Source organism: Erythrolamprus reginae, chromosome 2, assembly GCF_031021105.1.
Source record: "Erythrolamprus reginae isolate rEryReg1 chromosome 2, rEryReg1.hap1, whole genome shotgun sequence".
Lineage (NCBI taxonomy): Eukaryota > Metazoa > Chordata > Lepidosauria > Squamata > Dipsadidae > Erythrolamprus > Erythrolamprus reginae.
In genome coordinates, this window is record NC_091951.1 from 107,669,920 (window position 1) to 107,691,195 (window position 21,276).

At 39.0% G+C, this 21,276-nt stretch overlaps 1 protein-coding gene across 4 annotated transcripts in view; it reads left to right on the forward strand.

The window, feature by feature from the left end:
- The window catches only part of ANXA6 (annexin A6), a 58,583-nt gene that overhangs the window by 9,432 nt on the left and 27,875 nt on the right, over positions 1 to 21,276 (forward strand). For all 4 annotated transcript variants that reach the window (XM_070739045.1, XM_070739046.1, XM_070739043.1 and 1 more), the window contains exons 3-11: positions 9,516 to 9,606; positions 12,192 to 12,286; positions 13,625 to 13,738; positions 13,918 to 14,008; positions 14,489 to 14,568; positions 14,678 to 14,734; positions 15,516 to 15,609; positions 17,927 to 18,022; positions 18,790 to 18,848. In XM_070739045.1, coding sequence (XP_070595146.1) covers positions 9,516 to 9,606; positions 12,192 to 12,286; positions 13,625 to 13,738; positions 13,918 to 14,008; positions 14,489 to 14,568; positions 14,678 to 14,734; positions 15,516 to 15,609; positions 17,927 to 18,022; positions 18,790 to 18,848 — 777 coding nt within the window. The remainder of the gene's footprint in view (positions 1 to 9,515; positions 9,607 to 12,191; positions 12,287 to 13,624; positions 13,739 to 13,917; positions 14,009 to 14,488; positions 14,569 to 14,677; positions 14,735 to 15,515; positions 15,610 to 17,926; positions 18,023 to 18,789; positions 18,849 to 21,276) is intronic.

A 21,276-nucleotide genomic window follows, 5' to 3' on the forward strand; every position in this document is an offset into this window, starting at 1 on the left:
TCTTGGCAAAGAAGAAAAATAAATGCTGTTGCTTTAAATTAGGAGTCTCCAAACTAAGCCACATGGCTGGCTGAGGAATTCTGGGTGTTGAAGTCCACAAGTCTTAAAGTTGCAAACTTTGGAGACTCCTGCTTTAAATTGAAAGGCCTTTGGAAGCTGCTCGGAAGAAGGTTTTTAATCATAGAAGCGAAGTGACATTCTGGGTTAGCTGAACAACAAACTGGATAAAAGAAAGGATTCTTATATGATTCTATGTTTTTGAAGTTTTGGGGTTCGTGCAATATGGGCTTTGTGTTTCTAAAAGTGTTTGGGTGATTCCCATTGTGGCTAAATGACTTTCGTCCTGTGTTGGGTCTTGAGTCTGGGGCTGCTTATTCTGATTCTACTACTGTGTTTTGTTAGCTTCCAAAAATATCCCATCTTTAATGGGTTTTCTAGGGATTTGTTTGCCTGCTTGTGTGAATGGCGCTAAAACGTCAGGCTTCCACTTTCTATATGGTCATTATCTCTATCAGGCAGGAGTGTGGAATGAGCTTTAGGCAGGTTCTTTGTTAGCAGGTTGATTTTTCCTTGTTACTGCTTTTCTTATGAGTAATATTTTATTGGGGGGGGTTGCTTCCCACAGAAGAGAGAAAGAGAGAGGGAGGAGGGAGGGAGGACCGCAAACCTGGCTGGCACTAGACACAGCTTCAGAAAATGCTTTGAAACAGCAGAGCAAAGGCTGGAAGGGACCTCAGAGGTAATATAGTCCAACCTCTCTTCCCTGGCAAAATGGACTGCTAAGTTGGCTGCACCGAACCAGTCACGTGACGACCTTGCCACACCCACCTGAAACCACACCCATCTGACCTCCAATCCATGCCTACAAAATAAGCCAGGCCTACAGAACGATAGGGAATAATTTTGCATTTCACCCTTGGAATGAGTCCAACATGTCAGAAAGAGAAGATTGTAACCATGAACAGATAAGCAGGAAATAGACAGTTTGATTGCTAACAGTACAGTGCTCATTATATAGAACAGGGCTTTGAAATCCCATTTGTTTATGTAAACTTATTCTGAATGTTTCTGCCTTCTGATGGATTTTTTGTTGCCTCTTTTACCTCCTGCTACCTCTTTGGGAAAAGGCAAGTATTGATGACAAAACGGTGAGTATTGTGCATCTGAAGCAGGCTGTGTTTAAATGACTCGTTTGGAGTAGTACATAAGACCTTATTGCAGAGAATTAATATAACATAGAATAGTGGTTACAACAATTGAGGTACCTCTTGTAGTTTTCTGAGATACATAAACTGAAGAATCAACACATTCAGATTTGTATTAAAAGGGTAGAAAAAAAGAATTATGTAGTAAGTAATGAAAAGAGTTCAAAACAGAAGTTTGAAAACACATCATCTTAAAACATAGGTGTGTTGCTTAAGCAAATACATGTCAGAAGCAGAGAAGCAGAATCTTCAGTATATGTAATTGTGTGAAGATGTTTCTTTGTTTCACGGTAAGCTGCATCTTTAGAAAAAGAATTGATACAGTAGTCCCTCACTATACCGCGCTTCACCTACTGCGGCTTCACTTCATCGCGGGTTTCTGAGGAAGTCGATCGGCAGATTTAAACAGCCCGCCAAACTCGATCGGCAGGTTTTTTAAAAAAAAATATATCTAATGTTGTAAATACTGTATTTAAATACTGTATCTAAAATAAATACTGTGTGGGAAGGGTTTATAAACACTTAAAACAATGAAAACTTACCAAACAATTACAATATAAATACAGTGGAACCCTGACATAAGAGCTGCTCTACTTAAGAGCAACTCAAGATAAGAGCTGGGAGGGGAGAGATATTTTTGTTCTACTTACAAGCCCAAATTCGAGATACAAGCGCCAAGGAGCTGTCTCCTGAAGCCAAACGCTAACTTCCGCGTTCGGCTTCAGGAGACAGCTGCGAAGCGGCGCGCGTGTTTTAAAAGGTTGCAGCCGGCCTGGGGGGCTCGGGGGGGTGCTTGCAGCTTTCTTTCTTGCTCTTTTTCTTTCTCTCTTTTACCTTCCCTTCCTCTATTTCTTCTTTTCTTTCTCCTTCCCACCTTCTTCCCTCCCTCCCTCCTTTCACTCATTCCTCTCTTACTCTCCCCTTTCATAAGTTTCCTTGCTTCCTTCCTCTGTTCCTGTCCCTTCCCTTTCTTTCTTTCTTTCTTTCTTTCTTGCTCTTTTTCTTTCTCTCTTTTACCTTCCCTTCCTCTATTTCTTCTTTTCTTTCTCCTTCCCACCTTCTTCCCTCCCTCCCTCCCTTCACTCATTCCTCTCTTACTCTCCCCTTTCATAAGTTTCCTTGCTTCCTTCCTCTGTTCCTGTCCCTTCCCTCTTTCCTTCCTTCCTTCCCACCCTCCGTCCATTCATTCACCCATTCCTCTCTTGATCGCTTAAAGCCGGTCCCTGGTGCAAAAAGGGTTGGGGACCTCTGTCCTACAGGATTGGGTGGCAGAGAAGTTGAACATATGTAAATTTAAAAGTTTAAGAAAGTTTACAAGTTAAGTGAAAGAAACTTCATTATTCATTTATATGTACATGTACATTTCTTCATTAAAAACATGTCTTTCTGCATAATTTAGACTAACTTTGTGAGTTTTTTGAGGGCTGGAACCAATTAAAATTATTTACATTAATTCCTATGGGGAAAAGTCGTTCGAGATAAGAGCTGCTCGACTTAAGAGCCCAGGTCCGGAACGAATTAAACTCGTATCTCGAGGTACCACTGTACCTAAATAAGTACTATCAGTCGATAAATTCCCCATCGCGGATTTCACCTATCGCGGCCAGGTCTGGAACGTAACACCAGCGATAGGTGAGGGACTACTGTATTCGTATTCTAAAATCAAAGACACTAACTACTCTATAGTAAAACTTTATATTTCTTATAAGACTCTGTGGGACATCAATAATATACATTAAAAGAGTTGGACAGGACCTTAGGATTTCCCTAAGCTTAAGTTTGTCTGTAAAAATAAGAGGTGATATCTGAAGAGTAGATGTAGATATCAGAAGAGTAGATATCAGAAGCAACGTGAGAAAATATTATTTTACTGAAAGAGTAGTAGATGCTTGGAACAAACTTCCAGCAGAAATGGTTGGTAAATCCACAGTAACTGAATTTAAATATGCCCTGGATAAACATAGATCCAACCTAAGATAAAATAATACAGTGATCCCCCGCTCGTTGCGAGGGTTCCGTTCCAGGACCCCCCGCAACGAGCGGGTTTTCGCGAAGTAGCGCTGCGGAAGTAAAAACACCATCTGCGCATGTGCAGATGGTGTTTTTAACTTCCGCAGCGCTAGCGAGGAGCCGAAGATTGGGGGCGGTGTGGGTGTTTTACAACGTCGCCGCCGACATGGGGGGCTCGCTAGCACCCCCCGAACCCCCATCCGCTGACTTCTAAAGCGGGGAAGTTCGCTAGAAGTCAGCGGAGAACGGCGCGCCTGCTTTAAAACGATCGGAGCCGGCCGGCTCCGATCGTTTTAAAGCAGGCGCGCAGTTCTCCGCTGACTTCTAAAGCGGGGAAGTTCGCTAGGAGTCAGCGGAGAACAGCGCGCCTGCTTTAAAACGATCGGAGCCGGCCGGCTCCGATCGTTTTAAAGCAGGCGCGCTGTTCTCCGCTGACTTCTAAAGCGGGGAAGTTCGCTAGGAGTCAGCGGAGAACAGCGCGCCTGCTTTAAAACGATCGGAGCCGGCCGGGCGAAGGGTGAGCGGGTGGGCGAGCGGGTGGCCGGGCGAAGGGCGAAGGGCGGGCGAGCGGGTGCTGGGGGGGGGCTTCGCCCTCCCGCCAGCAAGAGGGGGGAGACCCAGGGAAGCCGCCTAGCAGCTGATCTGCCCGGCCCATCTACGCATGCGTGCCCATAGAAAAAAGGGCACGCATGCGTAGATGGTATTTTGACTTCCGGGTTCAAAATTCGCAAATTACCCTGTTCGCAATGGTTGGGGACGCAATAACCGGGGGATCACTGTATAAGGGCAGACTAGATGGACTATGAGGTCTTTTTCTGCTGTCAATCTTCTATGTTTCTATGTTTCTATGAGTATAATGTCTATGTTAGTGTAAATAACAAGTTGCCAAATTTGATCAGAATGCAAAGGTGCGGAATAGAACAAGATACATTTAGCCATTAGGTTCCAAGTTTCTATTTGTGCTACTTCAGGTCTATCAAATAAAAATTACAAAATATATGCTAATGCTATATAGGTCACAGATTTCAAAGAGACATGTATATCTGAAATTTTGAAAGTTTTGTATATTCAATATTCTAGTGCAAGATTTTCATCGACTTAGAACTCAAATGCAGGCTCTCTTAATTAAGATAATGATGTAAAAGAAAATAAGTGAACTTTAAAATCCATGGTAATACGGTAACATTTTCCCCAAACATCTGAAGAAGAGCTTGTTTGGGGAAAATAAATCTGTATCTGAAAATGCATGAAGTTCTAGGAGGAAAACCATAAGATTTGAGAATGGCAGCTGAGGTCATGCGGATACCGTAGCATTCCAGATACCGTAATTGATTTATGATGCACCAAATGTGCTGCTGTTCTGCTATTAGGAATTTGTTGCCACATGTGTTTTCTCATATTGCATTTCTTTTCCTTAAACTATAATTTTATAAGTGATTGTATTGACAAAAATTTGTGAAGATGTACCATATTTTTTGGACTATAAGATACACCGGTGTATAAGACACACCAATATTTTGAAGAGGTAAGAAAACAAAGTTTTTGTCCTCCCCAACCCCCAGGAGCACTCTGAAGGGTTCCCAAGCCCTCTGCGTGCCCCATTTGCAAAAATGGGGCATGGGGCAGGGCTTTGGAAGGCCAAATACAGCTGTATTCGATGTATTAGGCGGACCAACATTTCCACCATCTTTTAGGGGGGGAAAGATGCATCTTATTCTCTGAAAAATACGGTATATTGTTTTATGTTCCGGTTAAGTATTAGCAATAGTGAGGAATGCCATATGCAGTGCCATTTCTAAAAATAATGTATGTGTATGTATTAGTAGTGGTGATCTTTCTGCATTGCAATTATTATTTAATTTGTTAATACACACTCCTTAAAAAAAAGATGAATGTTCTCTTGCCATAGGAGAAAATGCTGATGTGATTTTTTCAAATGATGGAAAAGGAGTGATTTCTTGATAATATTTGCAATTTTGAGAACTTTTGTGTTCCATCTTGTTGTAAAAGCGTTCTTTCTATCAGACATACCAGAAGAAAATTATTATTTTGGAGTACATTCAAGTGCCCAATCCTTTGCCATGTATGTTTCAGATTTGTTTAAAACTTAAAATAACTGGTAAGGATTCAGTTCAAGTATCAACTGCAGCTGAAAGAATGCATTATAGATAGCATGTGGTGTCAAAGGAAAAATTAAGTATTACTGGAGTACCTCTTTACAACAATTTGGTGCTCAAAATAAAAGGGTGATTCCTGTATAAAATGGGTACCTGTAGACAGTGTTCCCTCTAATTTTTTTGGGGAGTGGGCGGAAAAGTATAGTGTCTGAGCGGCAGTCCCTTCGGGACTGGGCGGCACAGAAATAATAAATAAATAAATAAACAAATAAACAAATAAATAAACCCACCCTGTTTTGCCTCAGAGAATTTAAAAATAAAATACTGTACTGTGTGTCTATAACAGTGAGCTCATAATAGGGCAACTCTATCAATATCAAAATGCCACTTAAATAGTTGAGCTAGTTTCAAACTAGATTTTGATTTTCTTTCTCTCTTCCTTAATCCCATTCTTTGTCTTTCTCTTTTCCTTCCTCTCTTTTTTCTATCTGTTTCTCTCTCTTCCTCTCTTCCTCTCTCTCTCCTTCCCTCTCACTCTTTCTCTCTCGGCTTCTGGGCAGGTTTGGAAAACTCTGAGTTGATGATGATTTTTAAGTGAGCGATTGCTCACTGCTCAGCTTAGAGGGAACTATGCCCGTAGAAGATTTACAGAGAAAGATTGTATTGTTTGGTTTGTGTAGTCACATCTGTTAAAGAATACGGATATGCCTGAAGCATTCTTCCTTCTTGTGACCAGCCTAAAATATGATCTGGTGAATAGAACTATTATGATATAATATAAATGAATTAATTAATGAATTTATTTAGGATATAAAATGAAAACTACACTTGGAGCTGTATTCTTGCCCAATTTAAAATTGTGGTTCAGATTGTGTCACTTTCTTACAGATACAGTTATCTTCAAGGACTTTTGAGTCCTATCAATAAATAAAAATGTCACAACATATCTGAAAGCTGTAAAGATTGGCAAAGCCTGTCCCTTCAAGACAAGGAGTATCAATAGAGTACAGGAGTTTAGGAGAATGTAGGAAGACAATTTGCAAGATTTCCCCATCTGGTGGTTATGTGTGAATATTGTATTAATGGATTCCAGAAGTAAAAAGAGGAGTATGTGAGAAATGATTCACCCTAACTCACTTTCAAATGGAAGAAAGATGGCAGTGAGTCTGAGTCCTGTTCTTTTTGTAATAGTACCAGAAGAGGTGAAGATGTAGAGGCATGGCACAAACATGGTATATAAGAAGTCAACAGAAGAACCCAGGACAAAGTAGTTCTTCTATTTATAATTTAAGGCTCTGGCCATCTGTCAGAAGGCCAGAGTGACTCATAGATGCGGGGGAAGGGATACGGGGAAAGAGAATCTATTTTAATTATACAAATATGATTTCATTTACTTAGAAGCTTTAAGGTCCTTCCAGTGTTATCTCCCTCTTTTGCCATGGCTACTTCCACACCATTATTTGCTTTTTCGCATGAATAGTTCCTAGCCCAAGGCCAGGTGCATCCTGGGGAAGTAAGGGAATTGTGTTACAGAAGAATGTGGCGTATGATAGTTCCCATAAACACAAAGAATGGAAGTTTCAGCTCAGTCCTAGAAATCAAAGTGAGCTGTATTCTGTGACTGTCCCATTGGTATGTGTTTCTAAGTACATAGGCAGCCAAGTGTTAGTCACAGCTGTCAATGTGGAGAAGAAATTTTATGTGCTACAGTATCATTTACCCTCCAACGTTTATCAACACACACCAGAGGCTGCATATAGTGAGAAGCAGCTGGAAACTGGCTGTGGAAATTGCAGCTCTTTCCTGAAAGCAATTACTGTACAGTCTTCATTATGATTTGAATCGGGATAATGGTAGGGAGGGGACACGGTGTAGTGAACTACAGTGAAGCGGCAGTTTCCCAGGAAGGAGGGGGCATATAGTAAGGAGGAGAGGGCCAGGCGAGATAGTGCATACCAGAGCTGGACTGGATCGTGGGAACAAGAAGAGACTTAGGATATCCATTCACTAGAACTTCCCATGATATATCCATTAGGTTAGGCTTAATCTGGCAAGATTCTTTCTGTATGGTATAAGCAAGTAAAGAATTGAACTTTGGTTGGATTGCATTACATCATTCTTGGCTTAGGCCTGACAGATATTTGTGAAGAGAACTGTGCTATGTCTATGCAGATTCTCAGTCACCCAGGTCACGGTTATCCCAAAGATGCTTTTCAAAAGGCAACCAAGCTTGCTTTATTTTTTTACTTGAAGGTGTTTCACTTCTCATTGAAAAAGATTCTTGAATTCTGCAGTAAGCTTCTTCAGTTCTTCTTTCGCTTCTTAAATGAGAAATGAAACATCTCCAGTGAAAAAACAAAATCCCTTGCCTTTTGAAAAGCACCGTTGGAGAAATTTTCCATCTTTTCTTTCAAAACAAATGGCTTTGGGGGGAAAATGAAAAAAATGCTCCCTCCCCCCAGTTTTCCCCCTTTTTTTCCCAGGCCTTCGCATCTGTGATGACCCAGGGCATGGCACAGAGATAACCCAAACTGCTGGCAGTTCAAACCGCCTCTTTATTGCTCCAAATCTCCCCAAACACTCTCACGTTTCTGGCATATCCCAGAGCAGAGTGATAACAAACCCCCACGTGAAACTCATTTAGTCCAGCCCAGTGCTGTCTACACCAAGGCTTCAGGGCAATAAATCCAAATGTATCTGGCAGATCAAGGGCAAATCAGGAAGTTAAAGGAGTAAAAGATCTAGGTAATTAGTCCAGAACGCAAGGACTCTTGGCAAGTTCAAAATGACGGCTTGCAACACTTCAGGAATTCATTGTTTGTTCCCATTGAATGCCCCTCCGTATAGCGTCTCCTTAAATCTCATTTTTTTAGGTGCGCCTGGTGAAGATGGGCAGGACACTCACCTTGTGAGTAGCCTGCCCAGTCTGCGCTTATCATGCCTTCTCTGCACTCTCCGAGCCTTTGGATCAGGAGGGGGTGGCTGTTGCTCCTCGTCTGAGCTTTGTCTCTCATATTCATCCACCTTTGTTCCTGCTTGCAGGCCTTACTAATTCTGAAAAGCTTTGCCTGGATTGACTATGCCCTTCCCCAGGTTCTTCCAAGGTCAATGGACCTGCCCTCCCGATTGCTATCAGTTCTTGTTCCAGCTCATCTTCCCCCACAGATTCAGACTCTGAAGATCTCTAGATGGAACACCAGCAGCTCAATAAATTTACCACTGATTTTATTGTTATTGCATACATGATACCATATTCATCGCTATTTAACTGTCCCAAAAGGAAAAGACAAAACAAAGAGAATTTTCTGTAAAAATATTTGTAATAGATAATTTACTCACTATGAATGTACATTAATGTTCAAAATTGGGTTGGGAAATGCCACAGTTCTGAAATTCTTGCTATGGTTGAGTTTTGTAATCTTAAAAATGTATGTTGGATTATACAAGTTAATCGCTCTAGCTATTACTCTTATGCAGCTTAAATAGGACTACTGCAAGTCTATGTAACTTTAGATTTTAGTGAAATTCCAAGGAGGAACACTCTACAGTTCTGAAACTATCAGCTACATGCTGTTTTATTATCACAGGAATTTATACTGTACTTCCACTCCATGGTACATTGGTTAGACTGGCCTGCATTGGAATACTGATTAACACAATACAAAAAGGACATTGAGGAAGTAGAAAGAACACAGAGCAGAGTTACAAAGATGGTGATGGAGTTTGAAGGCTAAGTCCAAAGAAGAGTGGTTAGAGAAATTTTCTTTAGGTAAGGAAGGGGAGAGCAGAGACATATTAGTAGTTTTCACATATTTGAAAGGCTTTCATAAAAAGAAGGTATGGATAGTCCTACCTCCATAGATCCTGGGGTAGGACTAGAACTAACAGAAGTTTTGCAGAAGGAGATCCAAGTTTGAAATAAGAAGGGACTTCTTGACCATGAAAGCTATTAAGCATTAGAACAGCCTTCTTCCTGAAGTAATGCATGTTCCATCACCGGAGGTTTTCAAGCAAAGGTTAAGTTATTTGTCTGGAATGGCCTGAGAATTCCATCCTTGGGTAGGGGATTCAACTAGTAGATCTCCAAGGTCTCTTTCAAATCTATGATTCTATGACTATTGTACTTTCTATCGATGATATGTTTTGAAATTAATAATTTGATTTTTATCTTTTCCAATTTTAGGCTGGAAGATACAGGGGTTCAGTGAACGATTTCCCAAACTTTGATGCCAACCAGGATGCAGAGGCACTATACAAAGCTATGAAGGGATTTGGTATGTCTTCAGTATTACCTTTGAATGAAAATTTGTTATGCTTTTCATATACATCTTGTGTTTTGAAATGTTTTACACATGTGATTTTAAAAAAATCAATAGCTATGTTTTAGGCATGAAGCCAACTAGAAGAAGGTAATGGCAAATCACATCTATAAATGTTGCCTACAGGGAATTGTCCAGCCAGTTGCCAGGAATTAAAAATGGCTTGAAAATACTACCCCACCCCAATACCAAAAATAAATCCAATATGAGCACTTCATTGTAATGACATCATCTGCATATTTTCTTTTTCTATATAAATTGTGTGCAAGGACAGTGAGAAGAAGAGATAGATTATCTGTTTTCTAGGTTTGGCATACAAGTAGTCCTCGATTTACAGGAGTTCATTTAGTGATCGTTCAAAGTTATAATGGCCCTGAAAAAATGACTTCTGAACATTTTTTTATACTTGCTACAATTGCAGCATCCCCATGCCCATGTGATCAAAATTCAGACACTTGGCACTTGTTCATATTTATGATGGGGTCAAGTGATCACCTTATGACAATCATAAACTCAATTGGGAAACCAAATTCACTTACCCTGTTTCTCTGAAAATAAGACGTACCCCGAAAGTAAGGCATGTCAGAGGTTTTGCAGAATTTGCTAATATAAGGCAACCCCTGAAAATAAGGCATAGTCAAGTTTACATACAGTACGGTGGAAAAACATACGGTACCATTCAAAGCTGTTCATAACGGTACCACAATAATGTGGCGTCCCCTGCTGGCCCCTTCCATTGCTTTGTACCGTACAGTACAGCAGACACAGCCTGCTGCTGTCTCACCGCCATTACAGTCTCCACTACAGTGCGTAGACTGTAGTTCCTCTGGTGGCCGGAAGCTGCAATAGCGGAAGTATACTGTTGTACCATATAAGTGCCGTCGTTTGTGTGTGTGGGTGCCATAGTGACAGGTACCGTACCGTAATCAGTGTACCGTACGGTACACTTTCTTTGGGCGTGTCAGCTTTTCTGCCTGTGAATTTGTCTTATTTGAGAAATATAATGCACCCCCCGAAAATAAGACATAGCACAACTTTTGGCGCAAAAATATATATAACACAGTGTCTTATTTTCAGGGAAACACGGTAACCGTGTTATTAACTTAAATCCTCAGAGAGGAGCAGCATATAAATACAATAAATAAATAAATAATAAATAAATACACTGCAGTGATTCACTTAAGAACTGTGGCAAGAAAGATTGTAAAATGGGACAATATTCACTTAACTGAATTTGAACCCAACAGGAATATTGGGTTCAATTGTGATTGTAAGTCCGGTGTATATTTTGTACCGGTGTATATTTTGTACCTCTTCAGCTTTGAAGATGAAACAACACTGCCACAGTGATGGCCAATCTTTTTGACAAGATGCGGAGAGGGGCGGTATACAAATCTAATAAATAATAATAATAATTTATTATTTATTATTTTTTTTATTTATTTATTACTTAGATTTGTATGCCGCCCCTCTCCGAAGACTCTAATAATAATAATAATAATAATAATAATAATAATAATAATAATATGCCTCCTACCCATAAGTCTATTTTGCTTAATCATGGAGTAATACAGACAATTAGTAGATGTGACTCATCACAAGACCGACAAACTAGCATCCCTACTACCATGTTTCTCCAAAAATAAGACCTTGTGCTTGACCTTATTGCCATGCACTTGAAAGCCCGATTGGGCCTATTATCAGAGGATGTCTTATTTTGCGGAAAACAGGGTAGAGAAATGTTTCAAATCTTGCACAAGGTCAAACCAGCAGTTACTGTATATGCCATTTTATAAGCCACTTGCCTGAGAAATTAATTGTAATTCTTTTAAGGAATTCACTTGTTAAAATTATGACTCTTAAAGCAGGCACAGACTTTTCTCAAATTTGCTGACAACCCAGAAAGCAACAAATTGATTTAATGAATAGCATACATGTCCTCAGCTTAAAAAGGTCTAAAAGTATGTTTTCCAAAACATTTTCAAAATGTGTACAACTCTACTATAAATGCTTATTCTTGCCCAATTCCACATTCCTTTGTCAAATTGAATATTTGCAGAACAAAATAAATATTGCCCCAAAATCCTATTAAACGTTGTAGCTCAGATTAGTTTGAGGAGAAAGTGATAGGATAGGCATTTTGATAATTCTGGGAGAGGGAAGGTTAGGATTTTATGTTTATGCTGATGTACCAACAAAGTGAAAAATTTTGAAGTAGAATTGTTCGAAGTGATAAAATGGTTCTGTCAAAGGGCAAGAGAGAGAATATTATAAGAATTGATTCTCCTTTCCCATAATAGATGAAGCTACTTTCTTTTTTTCTCATTTTCCATGGACTGGAGTAGAATGTTATTTTACTTTCCCAGCTACATATGGCTGTCAATGTGGTTCCTGTTTTGTCAGTACCAATTCAAACCAGAAATGGGACTGTTATCTAGATTTTTTTCAAAGGTGATTCTAATACATGTTATATAACTCTGCTGTCAGTTTTAGGAACCTGTTATTATCTTCAAATGACTGAGGCTTTTTTCTTCCTGCAGGCAGTGATAAAGAAGCTATATTAGATCTCATAACATCCAGGAGCAATAAACAAAGAATTGAGATCTGCCAAGCATATAAGGCTCTCTATGGAAAGGTGAGTCTCAGAATGGATAGGAAAACTAGAAAAAAAGAATTTATATTTCACCTTTGAATACTTGATTGTGAATGGCTGACTTCCATTCCTCCAGATATCTTGATCTCTCCCATATATGGGAGGAATTTTATCTCATGTTATAGATATCAAAGTACTCCGGTGAAATTCAAAATTTTTCCCTACCAGTTCTTTGGGCATGGCTTAGTGGGTGTGGCAAGGGAAGGATACTGCAAAATCTCCATTTCCTCCTCACTCATAAATAATGATAAGTGAATGCCCCAAACACATGTGTTGCACAAACAGAATAGAAACAATTTGTAATGTAGAAGTTCCTTGCTTTTAGCTACCACCTCTTTGAATCTTTGGAATTCTGGAGATCAAGTGGGGTCCGCTTCTCTTTGCAGTAGATGTCTTCAAAGAGGTGTAAACAGAATAAAGTTTTTTTTAAAAAAATTGGCTGTCAAAAAGGAGGATGAAATTAAAACAAGATTGGTCACTAATGCTGGATCTTCTAGTTCAGTGATGGTGAACCTATGGCACAGGTGCCACAGGTGGCACGCAGAGCCATATCTGCTGGCACGTGAGCAGTTGTCCTAGTTCAGCTTTAATGTGCATATGTGTGCCGGTCAGCTGATTTATGGCTCGCACAGAGGCTCTGGGAGAGCATTTTTGGCTTCCAGAGAGCCTCCTGGGAGGATGGGGGAGGACGTTTTTGCCCTCCCCTGGCTCCAGGGAAGCCTTTGGAGCCTGGGGAGGGAAAAGCATGAGCCTACTGGGCCCACCAGAAGTTGGGAAACAGGCCATTTCCAGCCTCCAGATGACGTATGGGGTTGGGGGAAGCTGTTTTACCCTCCCCAGGCATTGAATTATTGGTGTGAGCACTCACACATGCGCGATAGCATGCACGCATGCTTTTTCGGCACACAAGGGAAAAAAGGTTCGCCATCACTGTTCTAGTTCATTCACAAAATTTAAGGGGAGTGGGAAGTGTTGTGGCAGCTACAACTAATGAAAATTACTATTGTAAGAAATTGTTGACCATTTTGTGACATTTAAATCTCATAACAGTTCTTTCACATTTTGTGCAATAATAAAGTGTGCTTAACAGTAGTACTCATGTAGATTAGATTTTAATTAAAAAACACAGAAGTCTATCTATTTTTTGCTTTCCACTAGGGAGATGTGAATTAATATTTTGACAAAATAAAGTATATTTGTTTCTGATTCCAATGTTAAATTCAGTTTTTAATTGATTCTAAGGCTTTATACTTTTTTGTGGTGAATGGTCTTCTAAAAAAAACACTGAGCAAAGCAAATTGTTTTCTTCCTTTTTATTAGGACCTGATTGCAGACTTGAAGTATGAATTGACTGGAAAATTTGAACGACTGATTGTGGGTCTAATGAGGCCCTTGGAGTACTTTGATGCCAAGGAAATCAAAGATGCTCTAAAGGTAAAGAAAGAGTTTAATTATGGTTGTCATTATTTCTGGAGCTCATGAAAATATTGGTCTCTTTACTTTTAAATTACTTTTTTTTTTGGGGGGGGGGAGCACTTATTTCCCCCCTCCCCATATTTTTAAGTAACAATGCATTGTGGCTGATACAGATAAGCTGTGTTCTTTATTCCTAGGGGATTGGGACTGATGAGAAGAGCCTGATTGAGATTCTGGCATCTCGGACCAATCAACAGATTCATGCTCTGGTGGAGGCTTACAAAGATGGTGATTACTTCAAGATCTTTGTATTGAGTTAGCTTCAGCTACTATTAATCACCCAGAGTCCTTCAGGAGTTGGGTGGCATATAAATATGTTTAATAAATAAATTTAATAAGCAATCCACGGCTGTTAAAGTTGCAATAAGATTGAAGGATTATGCTGTCAGAAAGATTATCCCTGAGATGAAGTTAGCAGTTTTGGTGTCTTTTCTCTGTCTCTAACCAATATCTTATTCTGAATATCCTGGAGCAGTTTACTAATAACAAGTTTTAGTTTTACCTCAGAGATGTTGAACAAAGGATCTTTCAGCTTTTTGTTCAGTTTATATAATTATTTTGTTATATTTTGTCCTTGGCCTGTTAGTTTGTGGGGGGATGTATTTATGAATTCTTGCTCAGTTGAGTTTTTGGCTAACACACAATGCATTTGTGTATCAGATGAGAAAAACAGCAAAGTTTGTTAGTAACTTTTGATTTATTTTTTAGCATATGAAAGCAATTTGGAGGAAGATGTCGTAGCAGACACCTCAGGACACTTCAAGAAGATGCTCATTGTACTGCTTCAGGTATGTTGGTCTTTATGGTGTCTTTTAGCATTTATTCCATCCTTTATTTAGCATATTAATAGAACAGATGTTTTATTAATAGATTAATAGAATAGATGTTTTTCTACAGGGAAACAGAGAAGATGATGATGTTGTAAGTGAAGACTTAGTGCAACAAGATGCCAACGTAAGTAATGGTACCGCCTAAGTGATGATTCAGCAAACCATCTTTGATCTTTTTTCCAAAATTCATATTCTAGAGGGTGATCTAAGCCCTAAGGTTCTGATGTAGTTTTTCTCTACTAAACACTCAAAAAAGACCCATTTTAATGTAAATAAAAATAGGTCTTATAAATGCTTATTTATATTACTTCCATCAGTAAACAAACTCTTAATCTTGTATTGGTCAAATTTTTGGCAGCCTAGCTCTGATTGGTTTCCTAAGCTCTTAGGAAATGATGATATTGATGTAGATGATATTTATAGTTTGTCAATGTAAAGGAGTAAAGAATAGGATTTCAGAAATTCTTAATTGAACATTAAATTCAAGAAGATATTTTCATTGGACTCTATAGCCCCAGAATTTAGGTTGTAGATATATCACTGAGGCTTTGGAAATTCACTATCCATTTGATATATTGTTTTGTTACATATTTATTTATTACATTTATATAGTGCTTTTCGCCAGGAATTGAAAGTAGCATGCTTAGCAATCCTTTCTCCAATTTTCCTTACAATAGCAGTTCAGTATAGGTAGGTTGGCTTGAGATAAAGTAACTGGTTAAAAATCATATATTAAACATTAACATAAAGTAGTCTTAATTTTTATTGAGCTTTCAGATCAATATTACATATCAGATTATTTTATGTTGGTATAGAGCTTCCAGATAAGATGCTTTGAAAATGTTGATGATAACAGTAGTTGTTTCCTTTTTCATGTTGACCTGTGTACTTATGTTTTGAAAAAGGACTTGTTTGAAGCTGGAGAGCAGAAATGGGGCACAGATGAGGCTCAGTTTGTCTACATTCTTGGAAACCGAAGCAAACAACACCTTCGGCTAGGTGAGTTGGAACGTTGCTGTACAAGAAATAATAATAATTTGAATCTCAAGAACTCAAATTTTCGTAGCAACTTATGATCTCTTTTAGCAAGGCATCATGTGTTTTCCTAGTATGATAGTGATACATAAGTGATGAGTAGTCGGTAGGTAGGTAGGTTGATAGGGAGGGAGGGAGGAAGGAAGGAAGGAAAAAGTTACACTAAAATCATTCTTTGGAATCTGGTCACTGTGGACTGCTGAGAGTGGCTTTCAGTTGCATTCAGAGTCTGACCTGTGATATTGTACTTGAATATTTTCATCACCAAGATACAGATTTATGACTCTTACTCTTCTATAAATGTGAAAAGGTAGTGCAGAAGGAACTGATACTTACTACTTATTTGCTTGTTGTTTGTTAATCATGTCTTTGTTTTACCTTGCCCTGTAAGGAATTGCTTTATGATGAAATTATTCTTGTTCCTGTTTTAAATTTTTTTTGCGGAATCTGTTCCTATTTGGTATTTGGCTGGGTTTAATTATTATGCTAAGCAATTGGTGGTGTGTTTATTTTTTATGTAGCATATGAACAACCATTCTGGTTATAAACTATTGCTTATAGTTTAGCATTATTTCTAAACTCAGTGTTGTATTTTATTCAAAGTTATTTATTTATTTATTTATTTATTTATTTATTTATTTATTTATTTATTTATTAATTAGATTTGTATGCCGCCCCTCTCCGTAGACTCGGGGTGCCTCACAACAATAACAGGAACAATGTAAAAAACAAATCTAATAATTTTAAAAACACTAAAAACCCCATTATTAAGAGCAAACACACACACAAACATTCCATGTATAAACTTTTGTTAAATGAATAGTCGTTTAACATAATTTTTAATAAAGTAAAAAACAAAATTAATTATTTAATGCAATAAATAAACCTTAATAATACTTTAGTACTGTTAAAGCTAAGAATACTTTTATGGAGTAATGTTTGTATTAAAAGATATGTGTGAAGGCATAAGTAAGCTTTAGTGTTTAAAGTGTCTCAAACTCTGTATTCTTTTTGCTGCAAAAGAATGATGTTCTGGAAGAAAAAAAAATTAACCATGATTGAAATAAAACAGCCATTAATAAACAGCCCTGTATAACCACAATGTGAAAGGTTCTTTGGGAAATATTATTTCATTGATTTAAATTGAGGATTATATTATTTCATAAGCTCTTTGCTATATAAATATATTAGTTTTTCTATTGCATTGCCAAAAATAGTTAAATTGAAATATTGTGTATGATTCAAATGTTTCCTAAAACAAAATTAAAATTCGTAGAACATATTTAAAAGTTTAAGGTATGTCAGATATGTAGTATTTGCTACCCTTGCATCATTTACATATTAATAGCATAATACTGTACAACTTGTCTTTACCAGAAAACCTGAATCTAAGAAGAGAAAAGTGAAAACTTAAAATGTATTAATTGTTTTTAAAGATCATGAAGTGTGGTGCTTATACTGTAAATTTAGGCATTTAGCTCTGGCATTTTTTAAACATTAAAAAAAACCCTATGGAGCAATATATTAGCTGAAATACTTTCTATTGCAGAACATTTCCATCTCATTTTATTGCATAGCTATGATTCAGGTCATCTAGAGATTGGTGATTGTAAAGGTTATTGATTTTCTGAAACAATTTTTTTTTTAAAAAAAATAGAACAATGGTTTTGCAAGATGCATCGGGCAATTGGCCATTTAATGTTTTTATTTGCACATTGGATTTGCAAAGGAAGAAGCTACTGTTTCATGACTTCATTTAGGGTTTTGGATGCTAACACATTAAAAAGATAGCCAAACTAAAGATATTTTAAGACTTTTCAAATGTAAAATATGTCCAAAATCTCCCAAGATTCCAGGGGATGACAAAGAGATATTTGCAGACTTTGCTATCTCCTAAGATTTAGGGTTTAAAAAAAATGTGTTACATATAAATATAGTTATAGGCTTCTTCTAATAGTAATGGGTGTACAATGTCGTTAATCCCAATTTTAAACTCTATGAAATGGAAATAATGTTTGTTTGTTTGTTTGTTTGTTTATTTATTTATTTATTTACTTACTTATTTATTTATTATTTGACTTTTATGCCGCCCAATCCCGAAAGACTCAGGGCGGCTTAGTATGTTAAGTATTCTATTCATGTTACATTGTGATAATGAGGCAGCTCTATATTAGGCAGGTATCATTTGGAATTCAGCCGAAGATACTTTTGATATATTAATGAGCCAAAAGCATGTGTGTGTGAGAGAAAGACGGAATTCCTTTCTCCCATTTTTTTCCAGTGTTTAACGAGTATCAGAAGATTTCAGGAAAATCCTTTGAGATGAGCATCCGAGGAGAACTATCTGGGGACCTTGAAAAATTGATGCTGGCTGTAGGTAAGCTTGAAGATCTTGTCTTATAAAATATTTTTGAAGAAATGAAGTCATGAAGGGATTTCAAAAGCCAAATTAAATCCAGGCATGCATGTAAAACAAGTACAAGCCTCAAAATACCAGATTCCATATTTTGAAAACACTATATGTATATATCAAGAGGCACTTTCCTCAATTCTTCTTAAGAATGAAATAACTTTGATTAAGATGAGGACGGCACAGAATGTATGTAACCTACATCTATGAAAAAGATATAGATGATTTCCAAACATCTAGCAAAGAGAGATAAAAATAGGGAGAGAGGGGAGTATCTTTCTCTGATTGCTAATAATCACACAATTCATGGTTAAGGGTAGTAGTTGTATCTGCAGAGAGAAATTTAGGTTGTTCAGAATAAAACTTGGCAATAACATCTGAGGTATGAACATTTTCTTTGTGAGTTGAGCACATGGAAATCATGTTGGAAATCATGTGATTAGGTCAGTAGTGTGTTTTACTTACCTTCATTACTGGTTTGGAACTGTGAATGCTTGGATCATCCCTAACGATGTGTGGGTGGGTGGAGCCCCTGCCGCTACCAGTTTTCCCTATGTGGGGTGAACCGGTAGCAACCCACCACTGAATTAGGGGTCATCAGAAGTGCATCAAGGTGCACTTTTGAGCAGCATTTTTAATCATGTTTGATGCCAAATGGTAGTTTTTGAAGAGCTTCCGGAAATGCATTTTTGATCCACAGACCTTAAAACACTCTTCCAATGCTCTCTCCACAGTGAAAAACATCAGGAGCACAGCTGAGTATTTTGCTGAAAGATTGTTCAAAGCAATGAAGGTGAGTACCATTCCAGGTATTCTAGAGCAGTGTTTTTCAACCGGTGTGCCGCGAGACATGATCAGGTGTGCCGTGAAGCTCAGCTTCTGAGACCGGAAGCTGAGCTTTATTCTTCGCGCCCAGCTGGAGCTTCCCAGTGGAAGCGGCAACAAGTGTCCTTTCGGGCCCGGCGGGAGGACAATGGCAGCAGGAACGGGAGGCTGCCGGCTGCAGCGGCCCCGGGCAGTTACTGGGGGATGGCAGCGGCGAGCAAGAGCTCCAGGGCGGAGCCACCGGCAGCACCCCACCCAGCTGGAGCTTTCCTGGCGGGGATGGCAACAATTGTCCTTTGGGGCCCGGCGGGAGGGCAATGGCAGCGGAAACAGGAGGCTTCCGGCTGCAGCGGCCCTGGGCACCGTTCCCTGTAGGCTGCGCACGCCTGCGCCAGCGCACCCCAAAATGCCCCCCCGCGCACCCTTTTCCAGGGGCGTGCAGGGAGCCGCGGCCACCCGCCCGCCCGATTTCCCTCCGCGCAGCTGGGGACGTGGATCCACCACCCTCGCCAGCCCGATCTCCCTCCACCCGGCTGGGGAGGTGGATTCTCCACCCCCGCCAGCCCGATTTCCCTCCAGTGGCTGGGGACGCAGATCTACCGCCCTCGCCAGCCTGATCTCCCTCCGTGTGGGGGGGGGGCGACGAACCGACAAATGGGGGCTGTCCGTCCGTGTTGGGTGGTGCAGGGCAGGCACAGGCAGCCCCAGGGGAGAACAAGGGAGGGAGAGAAAGGAAAGAGAGAGAAAGGGAGGGAGAGAAAATTGAATGAAGGAGGGAGAGAAAGAAAGAGTAAGAGGTAGAAAGGATAGAGAAAAAGGAAGAGGAAGGGAGGGGGAGAAAGGAAAGAGGGAGGAAGGGGGGAGAGAAAGAAGATATGAAGGAGGGAGAAAAAGAAAGAGATATAAAGGAAAGAGGGAGAGAAAGGAATGAGAGAGAAAGGGAGGGAGAGAAAGGGAATAAAAGAGGGAGAAGGGGTGAGAGATAGAAAGGATAGACAGAAAGGGAGAGAAAGGAAAGAGAGAAAGGGACGGAGAGGAAGGAAAGAGAGATGAGAGAGGAAGGAGGAGACAGAAAGAGAGGAAGGAAGGAAGAGAGAAAGAAAGAGGGATGGAGAGAGAAAGGAAGGAAGAGAGAGAAAGAGGGAGGGAGAGAGAAATAGAGCGAAAGGGAGGAAGAGAGATTTTTTTGTCCAAACTTTTTTTAGCCCTCCCCCCCAATGTTCCCCAGGATTTTGAAAATATGAAAAATGTGCCGCGGCTCCAAAAAGGTTGGGAAACACTGTTCTAGAGAATAACTTTCGTCTCTTACTATTGAATCTTCTACACATTAGTAGGACCACTGCTGATGTCTGTAGATTTTAACTGTTTGGACTTTTTTAGTATCAAGGTTAAAACATTGGAAGGAAATTTAAATCCACTTCCTCCTATTTAGTTCCAGGAAATGAACACTTTGTCAATTTTAATAATTATATCTTGTGACCTTTGCTATGATAGTTCATAAAAGTGAGGTGCTAGCCTTAACAAGTGTGCTTTGAATCTATGTCAGCTCAACTAAACAGATTCTAAATGTGCACAGGATATTATGCCACCACATGTTTTTGAAAAGAGGTTTTGGAGTTACTGAATAAATTAAGTCTATTTAAAAAGCCAAGTTTGTATCATAAATGTTATTTATTTATTTATTTATTTATTTATTTATTTGATTGATTGATTGATTGATTGATTTTTATTCCGCCCTTCTCCTTAGACTCAGGGCGGTTTACAACATGTTAGCAATAGCACTTTTTAACAGAGCCAGCATATTGCCCCCACAATCCGGGTCCTCATTTTACCCACCTTGGAAGGATGGAAGGCTGAGTCAACCTTGAGCCGGTGATGAGATTTGAACCACCGACCTACAGATCTACAGCCAGCTTCAGTGGCCTGCAGTACAGCACTCTACCTGCTGCGCCATCCCGGCCCATTATTGCAACAAGAAGCAACTTGCTTTAGCTTTTACCAGTCATAATTCATTATAGGTGCAATGTGTGTAATCAGCATTGATACAAAGAGGGACACTAATAAATATTCAATGTTTTTTAAAAGTTCAGAGAACAAGAAAATTAAGAAAATGTGTTTTAATATAATCCGTATTTCTAATGCAAGGTTTTTCATTAATTTCTTAGCCAAACATTGACTTTAGCAAATAGTATTAGCAAGCCCTATTTGGAGGAACATATTCAGAATAACATATGCAATTAATAAATAATAAAGTATAATCAATTTATCCTAAAATAAAGGTTTAATAATATTGACATAAGAGTATTAATCAGTTATCACCATTATAGTTAATAACTTTAGAGAATGTTGCCTTATTCCCCTGCTAATAAAACTATTGTAAATGATGAATCAGTTCC